Here is a 20,468-nt window from a genome sequence, read left to right as displayed (position 1 = left end):
ATATAGAAAAATCTTTTAATTGCATTGACATCAAAGTTTAAATGTTTTACTCCATCAAAGGATTGTAGTTCTTAGTAAGTGACATAAATTTGAATTTATTTACTGACCTGTTCCTGAGAAAAGGGGTCTTAACAGTGGAACAGACAGACGGACAACAAAGTGATCATATAAGAGTTCCATTATTGACTGAGGTGCGGAACTGTAATAGTATGTTAATTGTGTAACAAGTTACATATTTCAAATGCTTACACCATGAAATCAAATACAGATCAAAGGCTGAAAAAGAGAAAAAACTGATGGCTTTTTGATTACTGTATTTACCCCACTATAAGATTAGGCATTTTCATGAATTCATCATTTGAAAAATACAGGGTCGTTTTACACTCACAGTCAAAGCTTTGGTTGTTGAGGTTAATGTTTTTGTGTTGTGTAATAGCTTGATATAGGGGTTGTCATTCATTCACAGGTGAAGCTTTAGTAAGCAATGAAATACAGATGGCACCTAACTGATTTGCTTCCATCAACCAATCACAGAACAGGACGCGTGACTCATCAGCCAGTCATATTGTAGAACATTACGCATGCAGCATAAATAATATAAGGGTAACTTATGTCTGGTATTGAAGATATTTCAAATGTGTGTCTGCAACTACAAGAAAAATGCATATTTTGTCACCAAATGTGTTTTGTTTTATTGAAAGAAAACATAGTCCGCAGTCTCTAATGAAAGATATTTATGATGTGGCTTTCTTTGTAGATTGAAAAACAGCTCATTATTGAAGATATTGCTTTTTCTTGTGGTATTTTGTGTCTGATTTTCACTCACATCAGGAAACACCATCTGCTTGCATGTTTCGAGGTATTCCTTCATTTGGCACTGTTGCTTCCAGTGTAAGTACACATGGCCTTGTAGAACTTTCCATTACTTGGGGTGAAACATAACAAAATGCACCACCACAAAGAAATGTGGGAGTAGGCTGGAATCAACTGTGCCATACAAAGGAATACCTCAAAACTGTGCAAGCAGATGGTGTTTTCTGCTGTGTGTTAAAATTCAACATAAAATACTGTAAATAAAATCAACATCTTTTGTAATGACCTGCTTTTTGATATAGAAAACAAACCAGATTGTAAATATCTTTCATTACAGATCACTCATTATGTTTTATTTCAATAAAACACATTTGTGTACAAAATACGCAATTTCTTACAGTTGCAAAGACTGATTTTAAAATACCTTCAGTATGTATATAACCACTATGGGCAATGTTGTCAAACAAATGAAGTTAATGTCTCAGATTAATATATAAACAGCATTGCAAAAAAGAAAGCCATGCCTTCACAAATTGTAGTTAGGCAGGAACCTTACAGTACAGCTCCCAGGCAGCAATGGCATTTATAATTTTGGTTGTTGAAAATATTTGGCCGCTTATTTCCGAATATGTCATGATTTCCATCACTCATGTGTGGGTCACGGAAAATGTAAGTCAGGATGGCCGGACACTGGTTTGAACCGTTGTCCTCCCGAATGCAAGCCCAGTGTGCTAACCATGGCGCCACCTCGCTCAGTGACAGAGGAGTGTCACAAAGGAAGAAATGTCAGTATGCTTACAAATGAAGGTAGTGATACCAGTGGTGGGGTGGTGGTGGTGGTGATGATAATTAATAATAATTAAAATATTTATACCAAAAAGATTGTAAACAAAATAGAAGTGAAAATAAAAATTAGTAAGTTTAGAATAGATATAATGTCAACTTATTAAGGGAGATATTTTGTATCAATAAAACTGTTCATAAATTTGATTAGTCAGAATATATTAAAAAATAAAAATATCTCAAGGCACCTCTTCTATAGAAAGGGGACATTGCCTTATGTTTAGGATCATCTTTTTGTCAGTTAAATTCGGTATTTCTGTAGAATGTTGGGAAGATACGTACACAAAGAAATTTTTGGAGTTATATTGGAATAACAGCAGTCTTCTTAAGCAGTATGACAAGAACAGTGAGTTTGGACCACAGTTAATATTTATTTATTCTGCTAACCAGTTTCAAACATGACAATATAATTTGTTAGACTGTCCTGACAGTTCATTGTCATCACTTAGAACAGGTTGTACTGCTGGTGGTCCACATCTTCCCAACACAATATTTCACAATTATAACTTGGCATCTTCATCAGGTGTTCCCTGATGAACATGATTAGTTAAGACATCAAAATATCGTGTTGGGAAGATGAGAATCACCAACAGTACACTCGATTCTAAGAGATGAAAACATGACCACCTTCAGACCAGTAACTCTGATATTAACAAAATGGGGCTAGTATGATTTAGCTAATCAACATACAAACTAACGTACAGTGACGTAGTTACAAGATAAAATACGTGTATATCCTTGGTGATATGTGGAGTTGGTACATGAAGCTGCTGTATGTACCACAAGGTACCGGTCAATTGCTGACTAGCATGTAGATGCTAGGGGTGAAAGGGGAAAGCTCCACCCACCATTTAAAATGTGATTGGTAGATTAAACTAGTGAGAGAAAAAATTATGAGATAACATATGTACTACAGAAAAAAAATTAAAATTAAAAACTTAAAAGGCAATAGTAGTGGCTAGAATCTCTGTGTGCATTAGGTAGAACTGTTACATTGCATACATCATGCCACTGAGTGTAACATAAGCTATACAAACTGTCTTGAAAAGATACATACAGTACGAGGCCAACGGTTGCTGTAAGTATGCATGTTGGTATTTCTGCTGTCCCATCAGTAACACAGCTCACCGGCCAGTCAGTAGAATGAAGTATGGTCGGCCTCATGCTGCGCACTGTACAAGGTTTAATTTCAGAACATCTACATGTGCTTACAGCCAGGCAGTTGAGGGTGCAACAGCCTCTGCTTCCTCAGCGGTTTCTGAATGTCATTATTAAATCATGGTGGGTCTTTTCTGTCCCTAATCCACTTACTAGGCACAGAATTCTCTATACCACAATAACTTTGAAACTTCCTGGCAGATTAAAACTGTGTGCCGGACTGATACTCGAACTCTGGACCTTAGCCTTTTGCAGGCAAAAGGCGTGCAAAAGGCAAAGGTTCCGAGTTTGAGTCTCGGTCCGGCACACAATTTTAATCTGCCAGGAAGTTTCATATCAGCGCACACTTCGCTGCAGAATGAAAATCTCATTCTGGGCCCAATAACTTTTCTCATAATTCCTCTACGACCATCTTACTGGAACTAAGTGATGTTAATCTCTAAGGGAGATGCTAAAAACTGATTATATACTCTCCTAGCCTTTTTGACTGATTTTTTAACTTCAGTAACCATAGTTGATATAATGAAATCATGGTGACCAATCCCCATGTCTATACTGTCTTCATCGATAAGGTCCGGCCTATTTGTAACTACAAGATCTAAGATATTTCTGTTGTGTGTGAGCTGCCGAACTAGCTGCTCAAGACAGTTTTCATAAAATGTGTTCAAAAGTACTTTGCATGATTTTTTTGTCTGTACCCCCTGCAATGAATCTATGGACATTGCAGTCATTACTCTGCAGGTTAAAGTTGCCTCCAACTAATAATGCATGATCTGGTATTTATGCACCACTGACCATAGCCATTCTTTGAATGACTGTAGAACTGTCACCGAAGAATCAGGTGGCTGGTAAAAACATCCAACAGAGATAACTTCACTGTCACATTCAAGTTCGACTTCAATAGAGAGAATATTTTTGTCAACTGCAATGAACATTCCCCCTCCTGTGGCCTCTAATCTGTCTTTCCAATGTATGTTCCATGACTCGCTAAATATCTTGGAGCTTCCACTTCAGGTTTCAGCCAGCTCTCGGTCCCTAGAATAATTTGAGCGCAGTAACTACTATCCTGGAGGGCAGTAAATTCGGGAACAATAAATAACAAATAATTACTGATGGTCTGGTTTGAACTGACAACCCACAGCACACCAGCCAGCAACACTAACTACTACACCACACTACGTCCACCACAGCTCACAGCTTTGTTCCATCTCCTGGAGAAACAGTGACTCATTGTTTCAGAAGTTCTCACTGAAACCGACTACAGCACCCTTGGGCTGGATCTTGTCACTGGCCCTCCATTTGGCACCACTGGCATATCATTGCATTCTGGTTGTGTTGTTCCACTATGATGAACCTCAACAGTAACCCCTCCCATCAAAGCTTCACAGTCATTGAGAGGATTTTTGGTTCCCTCGAACCTCACATTACTGATCTATACCTCCGGACTGTAGCAGGGCTTCATACAGAGGGACCGAGCGAGGTGGCGCAGTGGTTAGCACACTGGACTCGCATTCGGGAGGACGACGGTTCAATCCCGTCTCCAGCCATCCTGATTTAGGTTTTCCGTGATTTCCCTAAATCGTTTCAGGCAAATGCCGGGATGGTTCCTTTGAAAGGGCACGGCCGATTTCCTTCCCAATCCTTCCCTAACCCGAGCTTGTGCTCCATCTCTAATGACCTCGTTGTCGACGGGACGTTAAACACTAACCACCACCACCACCATCATACAGAGGACATGGATAACATCTCTGCACTTTTTTCTCTCGATGAAGAATTATAATTTTAGACTTCATATATGAAGTATGCCAAGCAACAAAGGATATAGTGTGGTGCAAAGTAGCACTTTTGTAACTTTTCTGATAGTTCCTCTTTACACACAGGCATAAAGAGCTGTACCAAGTCTCACGGGCTGTATATCACTAGCAAGTGCTTAGCGTTACAGCACTTTCAATCTTTGTCCTTAGTGTCAAGGGTCTGTAAGCAAGGAAATTGCCTTTCTTCTACAGTCGTGGTGATGAGGTGTTTCACATAGCCATCCTAAGTATTGTGTGGTTGAAACTGGAACAATGTACCCGAAACTGGAACAATGTATCCTCTATTGTTTTGGCCTCTTGACTGTGGAACAAAAAAGAGTGATGTGAAGTCTGTGGTGTCTTGCTTCACTGTGTTGTAGACTAATGTCAGAACGCTCAATGTTATATCCCAATCTCTCTGTTTGACATCAATGTTCATTGAGAGAATATCTGCTGATGTCTTATTAAAAGTACTCGTCTGTGGATGATAGGCAATTGTCATACTGTGATTGATGCCGCAATGTGAAATTGCCTATGATATTAGAGTCAACTGGAAAATTTTCCATGATCAGATATCATCACATGGGGTGCTCTGTGCCTCAGATTATTGTCTTTTACAAGGAACTTTGCAATTTCTTGAGCTTCTTCAGCCAGCACAGCTCTTAAGTCTGCATAGTAGATGAGACAGTACGGATTATTATCCATTGATTTGCGTTTGTCGACTTCAGGAACTTCTGCAAGGGGTTGATTCCAGTTTGGTGGGTAGGTGCTGCTGTTCGTAGGATTGGTATGAGATGCCATGCAGGTAATTTTATTTCTTCAGTGGCAAAGAGTTGGTTTTTTAATTTAGGCAAAGGTTTGCACTCTGAACACAGTTGTCAGGCAGCTTAGCTGTTCTTCAGATGTCTTGGGGGGGGGGGGGGGGGGCATTGTGTTGCCCCAGTATGCTACAATAAGCATAGTAAGCATATCAAGGTGGCACACCAAAGGCATCATGACCAAATATTTAGTACATCTACATCAGTTCAGATAGGAATTTATCCCAGCTAATGAGTGTCTCTTTGTTGTTTGCGAACTACTGCTGGGCTGTGCCATCCATGTAAAAGAACTCATTTGCCAAACACGTCATGTCATCCTACCTGTTGTATTTGACAACTTGGGCAAATCTTCTCAGACATTTGATGGGGTCCTGACCAGTGTCTCCGGAAAAGAGTGATGCTTGCTGGACGTGCAGCTGGTAAACTCTTTTCTGGGATCCATTGGTCTCCTGAATATACAGACTGTGAAAACAATGTGCTGGTTGTATTCTGATTCCTGTCCTTATAGGTGACAGCTTTTTTGTTGCCTAATTGTAGCCACAGTGATGTTTATGTTTTGGAGTACCAGCATCTCCACCTGACAGTATCACACCGTAACCCGAATCAAGTCCAAATCTGAAAGCAAGGTCATCAATGAAGTACAACACTTACAAGGGAACCTCCCCATCGCATCCCCCTCAGATTTAGTTATAAGTTGGCACAGTGGATAGGCCTTGAAAAACTGAACACAGATCACTCGAGAAAACAGGAAGAAGTTGTGTGGAACTTTGAAGAAAATAAGCAAAATATACAAACTGAGTAGTCCATACGCAAGATAAGGAACATTAAGGAGAACTTAAGCTTAGGAGCATCGTGGTCCCGTGGTTAGCGTGAGCAGCTGCAGGTTCTAGGTTGAAGTCATCCCTCGAGCGAAAAGTTTAATTTTTTATTTTCAGACGATTATTTTGCGAAGCTGCACAGGTACACAGAGCACTATTGTTTACGTGATCGTGTGTCGATTATCAGTGTTCAGGCACTCACACATAATCAACTTCACTCTCCAAAATTCCAGGACATGTTCAGATTTGCTTGGACATATGCAGGATTTGGCATGTTTTGACAGAGCACAGGGAAAGCTGTGCGACTGTGAAACTGTTGCATTCATTTGATGCAGTTTATGTAACAAACTCCTATGTTTTCATCGCTTGCCTAAATCGGTTAAGGTAGAAGAATATTTTTACCCATTCGCCAAGTGTACAAGTTAGGTGGGTCGACAACATATTCCTGTCGTGTGACGCACATGCCGCCACCAGTGTCGTATCGAATATATCAGATGTGTTTTCCTTTGGAGGAATCGGTTGATATATGACCTTGCGATCAAATGTTTTCGGTTCCCATTGGAGAGGCACGTCCTTTCGTCTACTAATCGCACGGTTTTGCGGTGCGGTTGCAAAACACAGACACTAAACTTATTACAGTGAACAGAGACGTCAATGAACGAACGGACAGATCATGACTTTGCGAAAATAAATTTTCACTGGAGGGAAGACTTGAACCAAGGACCTCTCGTTTCACAGCTGCTCACGCTAACCACGAGACCACGGCGAGCCTGAACTCATATTAACCTTGATATTGCCTATTTTCGCATGGACTACTCAGTTTGTATATTTTGCTTATTTTTTTCATAGTTCCACACAACTTCTTCCTGTTTTCTCGATTGATCTGTGTTCAGTTTTTCGAGGCCTATCCACTGTGCCAACTTATAACTAAATCTGAGGGGGGTGCGATGGGGAGGTTCCCTTGTTAGCATCAAAAGCACATTTATTATGAACACCTATGTGCAGCCAGAACAGAGCAGAACTGAACTGAACTCTTGGCTTGAGAGTGCTCCTATACATGTTGTTGTTGTTGTGGTCTTCAGTCCTGAGACTGGTTTGATGCAGCTCTCCATGCTACTCTATCCTGTGCAAGCTTCTTCATCTCCCAGTACCTACTGCAACCTACATCCTTCTGAATCTGCTTAGTGTATTGATCTCTTGGTCTCCCTCTACGATTTTTACCCTCCACGCTGCCCTCCAATGCTAAATTTGTGATCCCTTGATGCCTCAAAACATGTCCTACCAACCGATCCCTTCTTCTAGTCAAGTTGTGCCACAAACTTCTCTTCTCCCCAATCCTATTCAATACCTCCTCATTAGTTACGTGATTTACCTACCTTCAGCATTCTTCAGTAGCACAACATTTCGAAAGCTTCTATTCTCTTCTTGTCCAAACTGGTTATCGTCCATGTTTCACTTCCATACATGGCTACACTACATACAAATACTTTCAGAAACGACTTCCTGACACTTAAATCTATACTCGATGTTAACAAATTTCTCTTCTTCAGAAACGATTTCCTTGCCATTGCCAGTCTACATTTTATATCCTCTCTACTTCGACCATCATCAGTTATTTTACTCCCTAAATAGCAAAACTCCTTTACTACTTTAAGTGTCTCATTTCCTAATCTAATCAGCTCAGCATCACCCGATTTAATTTGACTACATTCCATTATCCTCGTTTTGCTTTTGTTGATGTTCATCTTATATCCTCCTTTCAAGACACTGTCCATTCCGTTCAACTGCTCTTCCAAGTCCTTTGCTGTCTCTGACAGAATTACAATGTCATCGGCGAACCTCAAAGTTTTTACTTCTTCTCCATGAATTTTAATACCTACTCCGAATTTTTCTTTTGTTTCCTTTACTGCTTGCTCAATATACAGATTGAATAACATCGGGGAGAGGCTACAACCCTGTCTCACTCCTTTCCCAACCACTGCTTCCCTTTCATGCCCGTCGACTCTTATAACTGCCATCTGGTTTCTGTACAAATTGTAAATAGCCTTTCGCTCCCTGTATTTTACCCCTGTCACCTTCAGAATTTGAAAGAGAGTATTCCAGTTAACGTTGTCAAAAGCTTTCTCTAAGTCTACAAATGCTAGAAACGTAGGTTTGCCTTTTCTTAATCTTTCTTCTAAGATAAGTCGTAAGGTTAGTATTGCCTCACGTGTTCCAAAATTTCTACGGAATCCAAACTGATCTTCCCCGAGGTCCGCTTCTACCAGTTTTTCCATTCGTCTGTAAAGAATTCGCGTTAGTATTTTGCAGCTGTGACTTATTAAACTGATAGTTCGGTAATTTTCACATCTGTCAACACCTGCTTTCTTTGGTATTGGAATTATTATATTCTTCTTGAAGTCTGTGGGTATTTCGCCTGTCTCATACATCTTGCTCACCAGATGGTAGAGTTTTGTCATGACTGGCTCTCCCAAGGCCATCAGTAGTTCTAATGGAATGTTGTCTACTCCCAGGGCCTTGTTTTGACTCAGGTCTTTCAGTGCTCGGTCAAACTCTTCACGCAGTATCTTATCTCCCATTTCATCTTCATCTACATCCTCTTCCATTTCCATAATATTGTCCTCAAGTACATCGCCCTTGTATAAACCCTCTATATACTCCTTCCACCTTTCTGCCTTCCCTTCTTTGCTTAGAACTGTGTTGCCATCTGAGCTCTTGATATTCATACAAGTGGTTTTCTTCTCTCCAAAGGTCTCTTTAATTTTCCTGTAGGCAGTATCTATCTTACCCCTAGTGAGACAAGCCTCTAAATCCTTACATTTGTCCTCTAGCCATCCCTGCTTAGCCATTTTGCACTTTCTGTCGATCTCATTTTTGAGACGTTTGTATTCCCTTTTGCCTGCTTCATTTACTGCATTTTTATATTTTCTCCTTTCATCAATTAAATTCAATATTTATTCTGTTACCCAAGGATTTCTATTAGCCCTCGTCTTTTTACCTACTTGATCCTCTGCTGCCTTCACTACTTCATCCCTCAGAGCTACCCATTCTTCTTCTACTGTATTTCTTTCCCGCTTTCCTGTCAATTGTTCCCTTATGCTCTCCCTGAAACTCTGTACAACCTCTGGTTCTTTCAGTTTATCCAGGTCCCATCTCCTTAAATTACCACCTTTTTGCAGTTTCTTCAGTTTCAATCTGCAGTTCATAACCAATAGATTGTGGTCAGAATCCACATCTGCCCCTGGAAATGTCTTACAATTTAAAACCTGATTCCCTAATCTCTGTCTTACCATTATATAATCTATCTGATACCTATTAGTACCTCCAGGATTCTTCGAGATATACAACCTTCTTTTATGATTCTTGAACCAAGTGTTAGCTATGATTAAGTTATGCTCTGTGCAAAATTCTACAAGGCGGCTTCCTCTTTCATTTCTTCCTCCCAATCCATATTCACCTACTATGTTTCCTTCTCTCCCTTTTCCTACTGACAAATTCCAGTCACCCATGACTATTAAATTTTCGTCTCCCTTCACTACCTGAATAATTTCTTTTATCTCGTCATACATTTCATCAATTTCTTCATCATCTGCAGAGCTAGTTGGCATATAAACTTGTACTACTGTAGTAGGCATGGGCTTTGTGTCTATCTTGACCACAATAATGCGTTCACTATGCTGTTTGTAGTAGCTAACACGCACTCCTATTTTTTTTATTCATTATTAAACCTACTCCTGCATTACCCCTATTTGATTTTGTATTTATAACCCTGTAATCACCTGACCAAAAGTCTTGTTCCTCCTGCCACCGAACTTCACTAATTCCCACTATATCTAACTTTAACCTATCCATTTCCCTTTTTAAATTTTCTAACCTACCTGCCCGATTAAGGGATCTGACATTCCACACTCCGATCCGTAGAATGCCAGTTTTCTTTCTCCTGATAACAACGTCCTCTTGAGTAGTCCCCGCCCGGAGATCCGAATGGGGGACTATTTTACCTCCGGAATATTTTACCCAAGAGGATGCCATCATCATTTAATCATACAGTAAAGCTGCATGTCCTCGGGAAAAATTACGGCTGTAGTTTCCCCTTGCTTTCAGCCGTTCGCAGTACCAGCACAGCAAGGCCATTTTGGTTAATGTTACTAGGCCAGATCAGTCAATCATCCAGACTGTTGCCCCTGCAACTACTGAAAAGGATGCTGCCCCTCTTCAGGAACCACATGTTTGTCTGGCCTCTCAACAGATACCCCTCCGTTGTGGTTGCACCTACGGTACGGCCATCTGTATCGCTGAGGCACGCAAGCCTCCCCACCAACGGCGAGGTCCCTGGTTCATGGGGGAAGCTCCTATACATGCAAACTCCAATATTCGTGTATATAGATGTTATAAACATAAGATATTTCAAGATCCTTCCAGAAATGATAAATTGTAGATGACAAATAATTGCTGCTGATTGGTTTTGACCTGGTGGCCTGCAGCATGCCAGCAATCAATGCTGACCACTATGCCCCACTGTATGCACCACAGATTGCAGCAATATTGAAATAATGACACAACCCCAGAGACAATGAAAAGAATATAAAGTGGGAATGCAAACACAGTAATGAATAAAACTATAAATCGATAGTCAATTGATGATGGTTATGCAGCCAAATAAATGCAATGTGTAGTGATAAGATACATGTGTAAGAAAGATATCCAGTAAGTAAATACTTGATAAACTTCTTACTAGAATAATCACAACTTTATTTTGACATTCAGTATTACAACTTCATCATGGGAATGCAACATTTGGGCATATATTGTTACATGGTTTTGCAGTGCAGCATGCAACTTTGAAATTGTTTGATATCTGCCATATTAATTTCCGTATTATCCCTCAGTCATTGCAGGAAACAGCAGCCTAATAACTAGGTGTATTCCCAGTTTTCATAAAATCTGAGCAAGTTATTTCTTTCTTTATTAGTTTTTGTTTTCGCTGAATACTCTCAAATAAGCTGGAAAGTAAACTCTTATAAAGTGTTTGACAAAAAAGACATCGATATATGCAGTCATACATCCTGTTATAAAATATATAGAAAGTCAATATACTGCACAAAACTGGTAAAGAGAGGCAGTCATCACCATCTTATTTGACTTGAAAACAACAGTGCTTTATTAGGTACGGTTCTGGAGGTGATATAGCACTTTGTATTCATGTAATCAGAGATTCAGTCCATCAAACAAATTGTGTGGAGGCATGCATTGTTTAACATGCATCCTAAGTCGTATTTCTCTTGCACACTTCGTATACTCACATTAAATGCAAAAAATAAGTCATTAAGAACCTTTGAACTATAATCTGAAATGTTACCAACTATGGTATCAAGTCATGTTTCACAAAATCATCAATTTTATGCTCAACAATACAAGAAAAGACCACAGCTCTGTTATAGTGGAAGCATAGGATAGCTAAAAAGACACAAAAATAATATCTTGAGCACCTTGTTACTCCATGGGAGTATTCTGTCTGAGAGAACCAATCAACCCAGTTGATCAGTTTGTCTTCAGGATCTGAAGAGAGTTTCGCTGTTGGTGTGTGTGTGTGTGTGTGTGTGTATGTGTGTTATTCCACGAAGGATTTTCCAGTATTCTGCAGATTATTATTATTATTATTATTATTATTATTATTAGTCGTAAAGCTCCCAACATGGAAGACGCTAAGTAAAGATGGTTCACTTCTGGGGCTTCTTATTCTTCTTGTTTGCCCACCAGGTCTTCATTCTTTGCGAGAATTCAGCTTTTCTTTCTTCGCTCCATTTTGTTCCAGTTCTCGGCGCTTTTGTCTCTGGTTTGACCTCCCATTTGTCAACTTTAAGTTTGAAATTGTTTCTTTTGTTCATGTCTTCAGTAGTAATGTTGGCTAATTCCAGATCTTTCTTTACATTTTTGATCCATTCTCCTCCATTAACAAGGGATGCTACGTATCTTACTATTTTTTTTGTAAGTCTGTGATCGGGAAGTCTCATTATGTGGCCATAGAATTTTAGACGCCTCTTCCTCATGTCTATCTCTATGTTAGAATATTCTTCAATTTTAGAATTTTTCTGTAATCTATACCCCTCTTTGGTCCATCTTGGTCCCAGAATTTTCCTAATGATTTTCCTTTCCTCTTTCTTCAGGTTTTCCATATCTGTTTTCCTTTTAAATGTCAAGGTTTCGCTGGCATATAGCATTATTGGTTTAATTACCGACTTATAATGTTTAATTTTTGTATTTATAGATAGACATTTTTTATTGTAAATGTTTTGGACCAGCCCTAGACCCCTACGAGCTTTTAATATTCTTTCTTGTTGTGAGTATTTTTCAGAAATTATCTCTCCTAAATATTTAAAGTATGGTACCCTCTTAATTTCTCCATATTTGGTTTGTAACTTAGAAATTTCTAGATTTGTTGTTGTAAACACCGTTTTCTCAAAAGATATTTGTAGGCCAACTTTTCCTGCACACTCTTTTAAGGTTTCTATCTGTTTGACTGCCATTTCACTAGAATCTGCCATTATTGCAAGATCGTCTGCGTAGGCTAAGTAGGGGATTTGTAGGTCATCTTTTTTGGTTCCCAGTGATATTGGTTTCCAGTACTTTTCTTTTTTGAGTTCTTTTTCCCATTCTGCCATGACTCTATCCAGAACTAAGTTAAATAACAGAGGTGATAATCCATCACCTTGTCTAACCCCAGTTTTTATCTCAAATGATTTTGAAAGTTTTCCCATGAATTTCACTTTGCATTTTGTATTTGTTAATGTCTGCTCTATGATGTTCCGTGTCTTCTTATCCAGTCCTTGTTCTTCAAGAATTTTAAATAGTGTGGGTCTGTGAATTGAATCATATGCCTTTTTAAAGTCGACAAAGACATATACTGTAGGCTTCCTTCGCATTTGTCTCATCCTTGTAATCAATTTCAAGTTTAAAATTTGTTCTGGACATGATCTGTTTGGTCTGAAACCAGCTTGGAAATCTGAGATTTTGGGTTCTAGCAGTTTTTGTGTTCTTTCAAGAAGACAAGCTGATAATATCTTCTATGTGACGGCAAGTAAGGAGATTCCTCTATAGTTGTTCACATCCGATTTATCCCCTTTTTTATGTAACGGATGTATTAGGGCACATTTCCAATCTTCTGGTATTTCTTCAGTAACCCATATGTTTTGAATAATTTTAACTAGCTCATTTCTTGAGTTAGACCCTAGACTTTTGAGAAATTCGGCTACAATTCCATCTTCTCCTGATGCTTTGTTATTTTTGAGTTTGTTTATGTGTTTGATAATTTCTTCTTCAGTTGGCGGTACAGAGTCTTGCTGTTGCGGGGCTTTAGTGCTGGATATTGGAAGAGCTTCTGTTGGTTCTGGACAGTTTAGTAGCGTTTCAAAATATTTGGCTAATTCTTCACAGTTTTCTTCGTCGCTTAGTGCCAGATTCCCATCTGATTTCCGAAAACAGACATTTTGAGGGATATACCCTTTAATTTGGTTTGCAAAAGTTTTGTAGAATCCATGCGTATTATAATTTTTAAAATCTGCTTCTATTGATTCCAGTTGCTGAGTTACATACTTTCTCTTCTCTTGTCTAATAAGTTTATTTGAAAGTTTCCGTGTTTCTAAAAAGTTTTGAAGAGTTTTCTCATTTTTATTTGAACTGTACTTCGCAAAGGCTTCTGTACGAACTTGAATTGCCTTTTCGCATTCCATATTCCACCATGGATGTTTGTGCTTCTTCTTCAGTGGTATTTGCTCCTTCGCTATTTTTGTGATTTTTTCCTTGAATGTTTCCCAGTTGTTTGCGGGAGAATTTTCCCATTTTTTAATTGTTTCTGATTCTGTTAGTTTTTGTAGGTCAAATTTTGGGATTGCTGGTGGAATTCTTGGTGTTTTCCTTCTTGGGGTGAATTGGACCCGAACTCTTGTGAGATAATGATCTGAGTCAATATTTGCACCTCTCCTAACCTGGATATCTCTGATCTTTTTTTGGAAGTTATATGAGATGGCCACATGGTCAATTTGAAATTCTCCCAATTGGCTTATAGGGGATCTCCAGGTCTTCTGTTTTCTTGGTTTCTTATTGAACGACGTTGAGCTGATTTTCATGTTGAATTGTTGACAAAGTTGGATTAGTCGCATGCCATTTTTGTTGGTCAATTTGTGTGCTGGGTATAGCCCAACCGTCTTCCTGTATTTCTTTTCTCTGCCAATCTGTGCATTGAAATCTCCAAGAAGTATTTTGACATCATTCCTCGGTATCTTTGACATTTCAAGTTCTAATCGTTCCCAAAATTTATCCACATTGTCTAGGTCCTTTCTATTGTCAACGTTGCAGGGTGCGTGAACATTAATTAGGGTGTAATATTTATTCTTGTGTTTCAACCTAAGAAACATTAGTCTATTGCTAATAGTTTTTACAGATTTTACAAATTTAACTGAGGATTTTCCGACCATAAAGGCCATACCAAGCATGTTTGCCCCTTTACCAATTTTTCTGTCCGTTCCACTTTTGAAAATTCTGAAGCCATTGTAGTCAGTGATTTGATTATCAGGAAATTTGGTCTCTTGTACTGCTAGGATTTGGATTTTCAGCTTCTTTAATTCTTCTGTTAATGTGTATAATTTTCCGGTTTGTATTAGTGTCCGTATGTTTACTGTTCCAATGTAATCTTCATTTTTGGGAAGTTTTCCAGAGTGCTCCGATCCACTCACAAGTCGTGTAGGTCCGGTCTCCCCAGAATCCGATAGACCGGTTGCCACCTTTCTGCTAGGTGGGTGGATTTCACCACCTGGGGTACTTTTGTTATTACATACACGAACCATGATTTTACTTGTAATTGTATTTTGGTCTGACATGTGCCAGTTGGTAGGATCAAGGTTGTGGAGCCTTGAAACACAAATCAGCCGCCACTAACATGTGGAACAGACGCTGTCGGGAAACCGCCACTGACATGTGGAACCGTCGTGCCCTAGTTTGCTAGTTTTGGTCCACCCCGGGTATTTTATTTCCCCGGTACCCACCATATCTGGTGAGCATTCCCCTATCCGCCACCTGGGGAGGCGCCTGGTAGGAGACTAGTCACTAAACTGGACACACATGCAACAAAAAGCTCGTGTTTCAAGAAGGTTTTAGTGTTCAATTTGCTATGTGTTATCATACCAGAAACATTAAAAAGTTAATCAGAATTGCTCTTATTCATACTCTGAAGTTTGTTTCTTTTGATTCATGCAATGCATTTTAGGCTTAATAAATGATGAGACGTGATGACGGTTTAGTTGTACAAGCACTGTGAATGAGAGTGTAATATATATGTGGCATGTTGATTTCAGAATTGTGTAGTATTTTACAAGTAACAAATTATTGGTGACTTGCTTGTACGAAAGTTTAGAATTGTCTCTTCTCCAACCTCTCAGAATACCAGAACTAACTAGCTGTCACTGTGAAGTACCATATTCCCTTGGAATACCGGTAGTGCCCTTCCTGACAAAGCTATAATGTCATATAATTGTGATCTGAGATAAGATTTAGTATGCACAAAGTTTTTCTACATCATTGAGAGCAGGTATCCATAGTTGTACTGGCTAGTATCTCCAAACTGGTTTAATTCCACTACAAAATCCATACATTCTCTTCTTCTATGCAAATACACAACATACGGAACTCTTCAATACCATTACAGTGTAGCCAGTTGCAGAATTGAATGTGTTATTTACATGTTCTGTTCAGTATTGTCACCATCATTCTCATCTCAGTACTTTCAGAGTGACTACTGAAGATCTGCCCCAGTATATTACTCCAATATTGTGGCTGAAAACTAAATTCCTTCTATGAATAAATCTTATATATCAGCCTAAATTTTGGGTAACCAGAGACGATTTGTGATAACTAAGTGGAATAAACTATCCAAAAATTGTGCTGATGTAAGTAGCATTACATCTTGCCTGTCTCATTCCCTCATGATGGGAAAATGTATTGAAGGAATATTCTGATACTGTCCATTGTTAATGACTAATTCATAAAGCATAATGGCAGTGCACTAACTTGTGAGACAGGGATGGGAGCCAAAACCAGATGGAATCTGCTTGACTGATTAGTGACTGTGGGCTGGTATGGCAGTCAGTCTCAGTGCAGTTTTTAGACTGTTTCGCGTGCTTATTTAGGCAAATGCAGGGCTGGTCCCAAAATTCCACATCAGAGAATACAATATACAAACATTTAAAATGCAATGACACTCAGAACAAAGTTTACACAATTCACAGACAGAATTCACACTAACTTCCCTGCCTTATGTTGCCTTGATGACTGTGGCAACAAGAAGGGCATCCTATCAAAAAGTTAAGTAACAAGTTAATTTTTGCCATATCTTAAAGATTGGGTTCCAAATTAGGGGGGATACCGTATTTACTCGAATCTAAGCCGCACTTTTTTTCCGATTTTTGCAATCCAAAAAACCGCATGCAGCTTCGAATCGAGTACAAATTAAGCGGAAGTTCTGAAAAATGTTGGTAGGTGCCACCACAACTAACTTCTGCCGTCGAATATATGTACTATGTAGCGCTACACAGGCATGCTTTGCAGGCACAAAGATAAATACTGGCACCAAAACCTCTGCTTCAGTAAATAAATTTTAAAAAAGGTGGAAGACGAGCATTTTTCTCCGCCCCGAGTTTCAACCACTGCATTTTCATACATTATCCAACGAAGTAATACAAATTCCTTATTGTTCATCTTCGAATGTAGCAGCACTTCAATGTACTACGAAAATCTGACTGGCAAGACTGTTAAGGCTGTTTGTCAGTATGGCCAACTACGTTCTGAATTTTTTCCTACTTGTGAGAAGAGATGGTTGCTAATAGGAACTTTTATGAATTGTGAATCACATGCAGTTTTCTCTTCACCATAAGAATAATATGAATATAAACGTTTTTCCATGTATTTTTTCGTGTTTGCTGCTATCTCATTTAAATCCTGTCAGCCTAATAAACTACGAAACTAGAGTGAGACAACAGAAAACGCGGAAGAATATACATATCATGTCATGTTTATATTCGTATTATTCTTATGCCTAATAGTGATACAGTCAGAAATGAAGCGCGGCAATTTACTAGATTTTTAAATCTAAGATGACTCTAATTTCTGTGCAGAATATAATGTACTAAAGATGCGTTTGCAAAGATTTTCAAACGGAGAAAATTTTTCGCTAAACTCTCCTTCAGAACATATTCTATCATACGCAGTCTATTATTTGGTTCTTGTTGATGATTGTCAAAGAAAGCAGCAGTGTAAGTAACAACAGATAACAGTCTCTTGCCATTGTTTCGCTAATGAGACGATTCCTCTCTTTTTTTTTTAATTGTAAGCGGCGGTAGTGTGCACAAAAGCAAGCCATGCCACGAGCGACGACAGGTCGTAAACACTCATTACCAGAATGCGGCATAACAATGCATGACACAGTACAATAATGCTTTTTCAGCTTAGAGTGACGTAAACACCTATAACAAAGAGAACGGCACTTATCAGATCAAAGAAAAATGTGCAATCAATGCAAACCAGACGGAGCACGTGAAAAAGGAAGGGTACCCATATAAATACGGATGGAGCACCTGACGCATAGCAATGGCTACCTGGTAAAGCTTAACTGCTAAGCTTACGACTCGAACCAAACTACTGTAGCTGTAACGTCATTCATTCGACCTAAATTGTGTCTCATATTACAATGGACCAACTTTTGTTTCGATTTGGAGGTGCGGCGTAAAACTTTTCTCTCCCCTTGAATTTCGAGTCTCAAATTTCAGGTGCGGCTTAGATTCGGGAAAATTTTTTTTCCTTGATTTCGAGTCTCATTTTTCAGGTGCGGCTTAGATTCAAGTGAGGCTTAGATTCGAGTAAATACGGTAAATGCTTGGGAAAAGAAAGACAGAAGCATTGTGTCCTTTGTTAGTGCTAGACAGTATAAATCTCAGTGATAGTAACAACACATGGTTGGTGTGTTCAAGGAGGTGCCTTCTGTAACGTTCTTTATATTGTGTACTCATGAATTGGTTTAACACTGAAGGCAAGTTCAGAAGCTGAACTGTAGTGTTATGTATCTTAATACTTCTTGTATATTATGCAGCCTCTTGCAATCCCACCAGATGTTTCAATGGATCAACTGATACAGTTATGCATTATGTTCAGCAAGGTCGCTAGGTGCAGAAGGATACATCTGCTGGGGCCAGGTCACATGACAAAACACTTGAGGCAGATTTAAGGGCTGATGTGGACCATTACAGTTTCATTTGTCAAGTAGTCAATGTTTACAGCAAGCTCTCTTGGGTATCGGCTGATGAAAACCTTGCATTACATGGCTGTCTCCTGGACTGTAATTTAGACTTTTTTGTTACCTACTGGTGACATTTGACTAGCACACAGACTTGACTGTCTGCCTAATGCAGTACTCTACTCATACACCACTCAACCTACAGTTGTGTTTTCAGTGAAAGAACCAGCAGATCAGATACGTGGGATGGCAGTTTGTATTGGAGTACTTCCTAGGCAAAGCTATAAACAGTACTGTGCACTATCATGTGAGTTATTCAGCAACTTCCAGAGTTCTGTATGCCAAGAAGAGTCAGGATCTTTTACTTTCTGTGATTTATTTGTACATTATTTGTGTTTATAAAAACTGCGTTGTTGAACAAGCTGAATTACAACACCGTCTCCAATGATCTTGTTGTCCTGATGTTGTTGTCCCTTTCATAAGAATGCCATTACTGATTGAGCCAACCAAATATGACTCACAGTCCACATTTAGAACTTCAGCTGTACCAGACCTCTCTTCTATATGAAGTCTTCACAGAGGCTCTCTTTCAAAACTTAGCACCCTTGAAGGAAGGCATCAGGAGTGTTGGTCAGTGGCTGCTTTGAGACTGAATTGTTCTCTCTGCAGCAGAATGTGTGTGTTTTGAAACTTCTTAGTAGATTAAAAGTGTGTGCCAGACTGGAAGCTGTACCCAGAACTTTGCCTTTCCCATAGGAGTAAAGCTTTCTGGTTTCACTCGGGTGGCACACAGCGGCAGTAACCTGCCAAGAAATTTCAAAATAAACATACACTCGGCTTTAGAGTAAAACATTCATTTTAAAGTAAAACATATTGAGTTTTTAATCACCAGCTTCCAATGATCATTCAAAAATGACTGTCCAGTGTTTTCATAAATGAAATGTGTTAGTTATCATGTAAACATTGTTAACATCTAGTAGCTACAGTATATTTACCAAGAGAGTTATTAGTGAGCAATATTTTATTTAGTATTTGCAATAATATGTTTTTTAACAAAGTAATTATTTTTGCAATCAGTTGGGAATTATTAAAGTGTGTAAAGCAGTTGTGTAACTTGAAACTTGTTTTGTTTTTGCAGAAAGATGAAGACGTAAGCTTACAAAAAGTGAAACATTTGCCAGATGAGTGTGAACCAGCTCATCATCTCCTATTCAGTCATGATAGTACAAGACTTATAATAGCAACTTTTCAGGGAGCAATAGTTGTTCTCCAACTGTCTGATCAACCATGTTTGGTATACTGTCTCAGACCAATTCATGAAAAACGTAAGTAATCAGACAATTTTATCAAAAGCATAAGTAATTATATGTACCAGTTAGTTTTGTGCACTTGCTGATATTTACAGTGCACCTTTCATTATACTGGTAATTTCCTTCTTAAGGTTATACTGCTCTTTCAGCATGTAACGTGTGAACATGGTGTTAAATTTATGAAATATACTGATGGAAAAAACAATCGCCACACTAAAAATAATTGATATAAAATAATGAAATTTCAGGAATAGATTTATCTAGATACCATATTTAAGTGATTAACATTAAGATCACAGGTTAATGTAAGTGTGAGAGAAGCCATTGCAAATGTGAAATTCTGGTACATTAATAACTGATGTGACCACCAAAATGTAGACTGCAAGCATGCAAATGTATGTACATTGTGTTTCACAGGTGATGAATGTCAGTTTATGGGATGGAGTTCCATGACTGCTGCACTTGGTTGGTCAATGTAGGGTCCCTTAATGCTGTTCCTGAATGACGTTGGAGTTGTCCGATGATGTCCCATATGTGTTCAGTTGGAGATATATCTGGTGCTTGAGCAGGCTGAGGCAACATGTTGACACTCTGTAGAACATATTGGGTTACAAAAGTAGTATGTGGGTGAGTGT

At 38.8% G+C, this 20,468-nt stretch overlaps 1 protein-coding gene across 1 annotated transcript in view; it reads left to right on the top strand.

The window, feature by feature from the left end:
- LOC126252929 (U3 small nucleolar RNA-associated protein 4 homolog) overlaps positions 1–20,468 on the top strand; it is an 82,585-nt gene that overhangs the window by 38,794 nt on the left and 23,323 nt on the right. Inside the window, exon 10 of the mRNA XM_049953924.1 lies at positions 19,662–19,848. Coding sequence (XP_049809881.1) covers positions 19,662–19,848 — 187 coding nt within the window. The remainder of the gene's footprint in view (positions 1–19,661; positions 19,849–20,468) is intronic.

The sequence above is a fragment of the Schistocerca nitens genome, chromosome 4 (assembly GCF_023898315.1).
Source record: "Schistocerca nitens isolate TAMUIC-IGC-003100 chromosome 4, iqSchNite1.1, whole genome shotgun sequence".
NCBI lineage: Eukaryota > Metazoa > Arthropoda > Insecta > Orthoptera > Acrididae > Schistocerca > Schistocerca nitens.
Note: the sequence above shows the minus strand (reverse complement) of the source record. Positions and strands in the feature narration are given on the sequence as shown.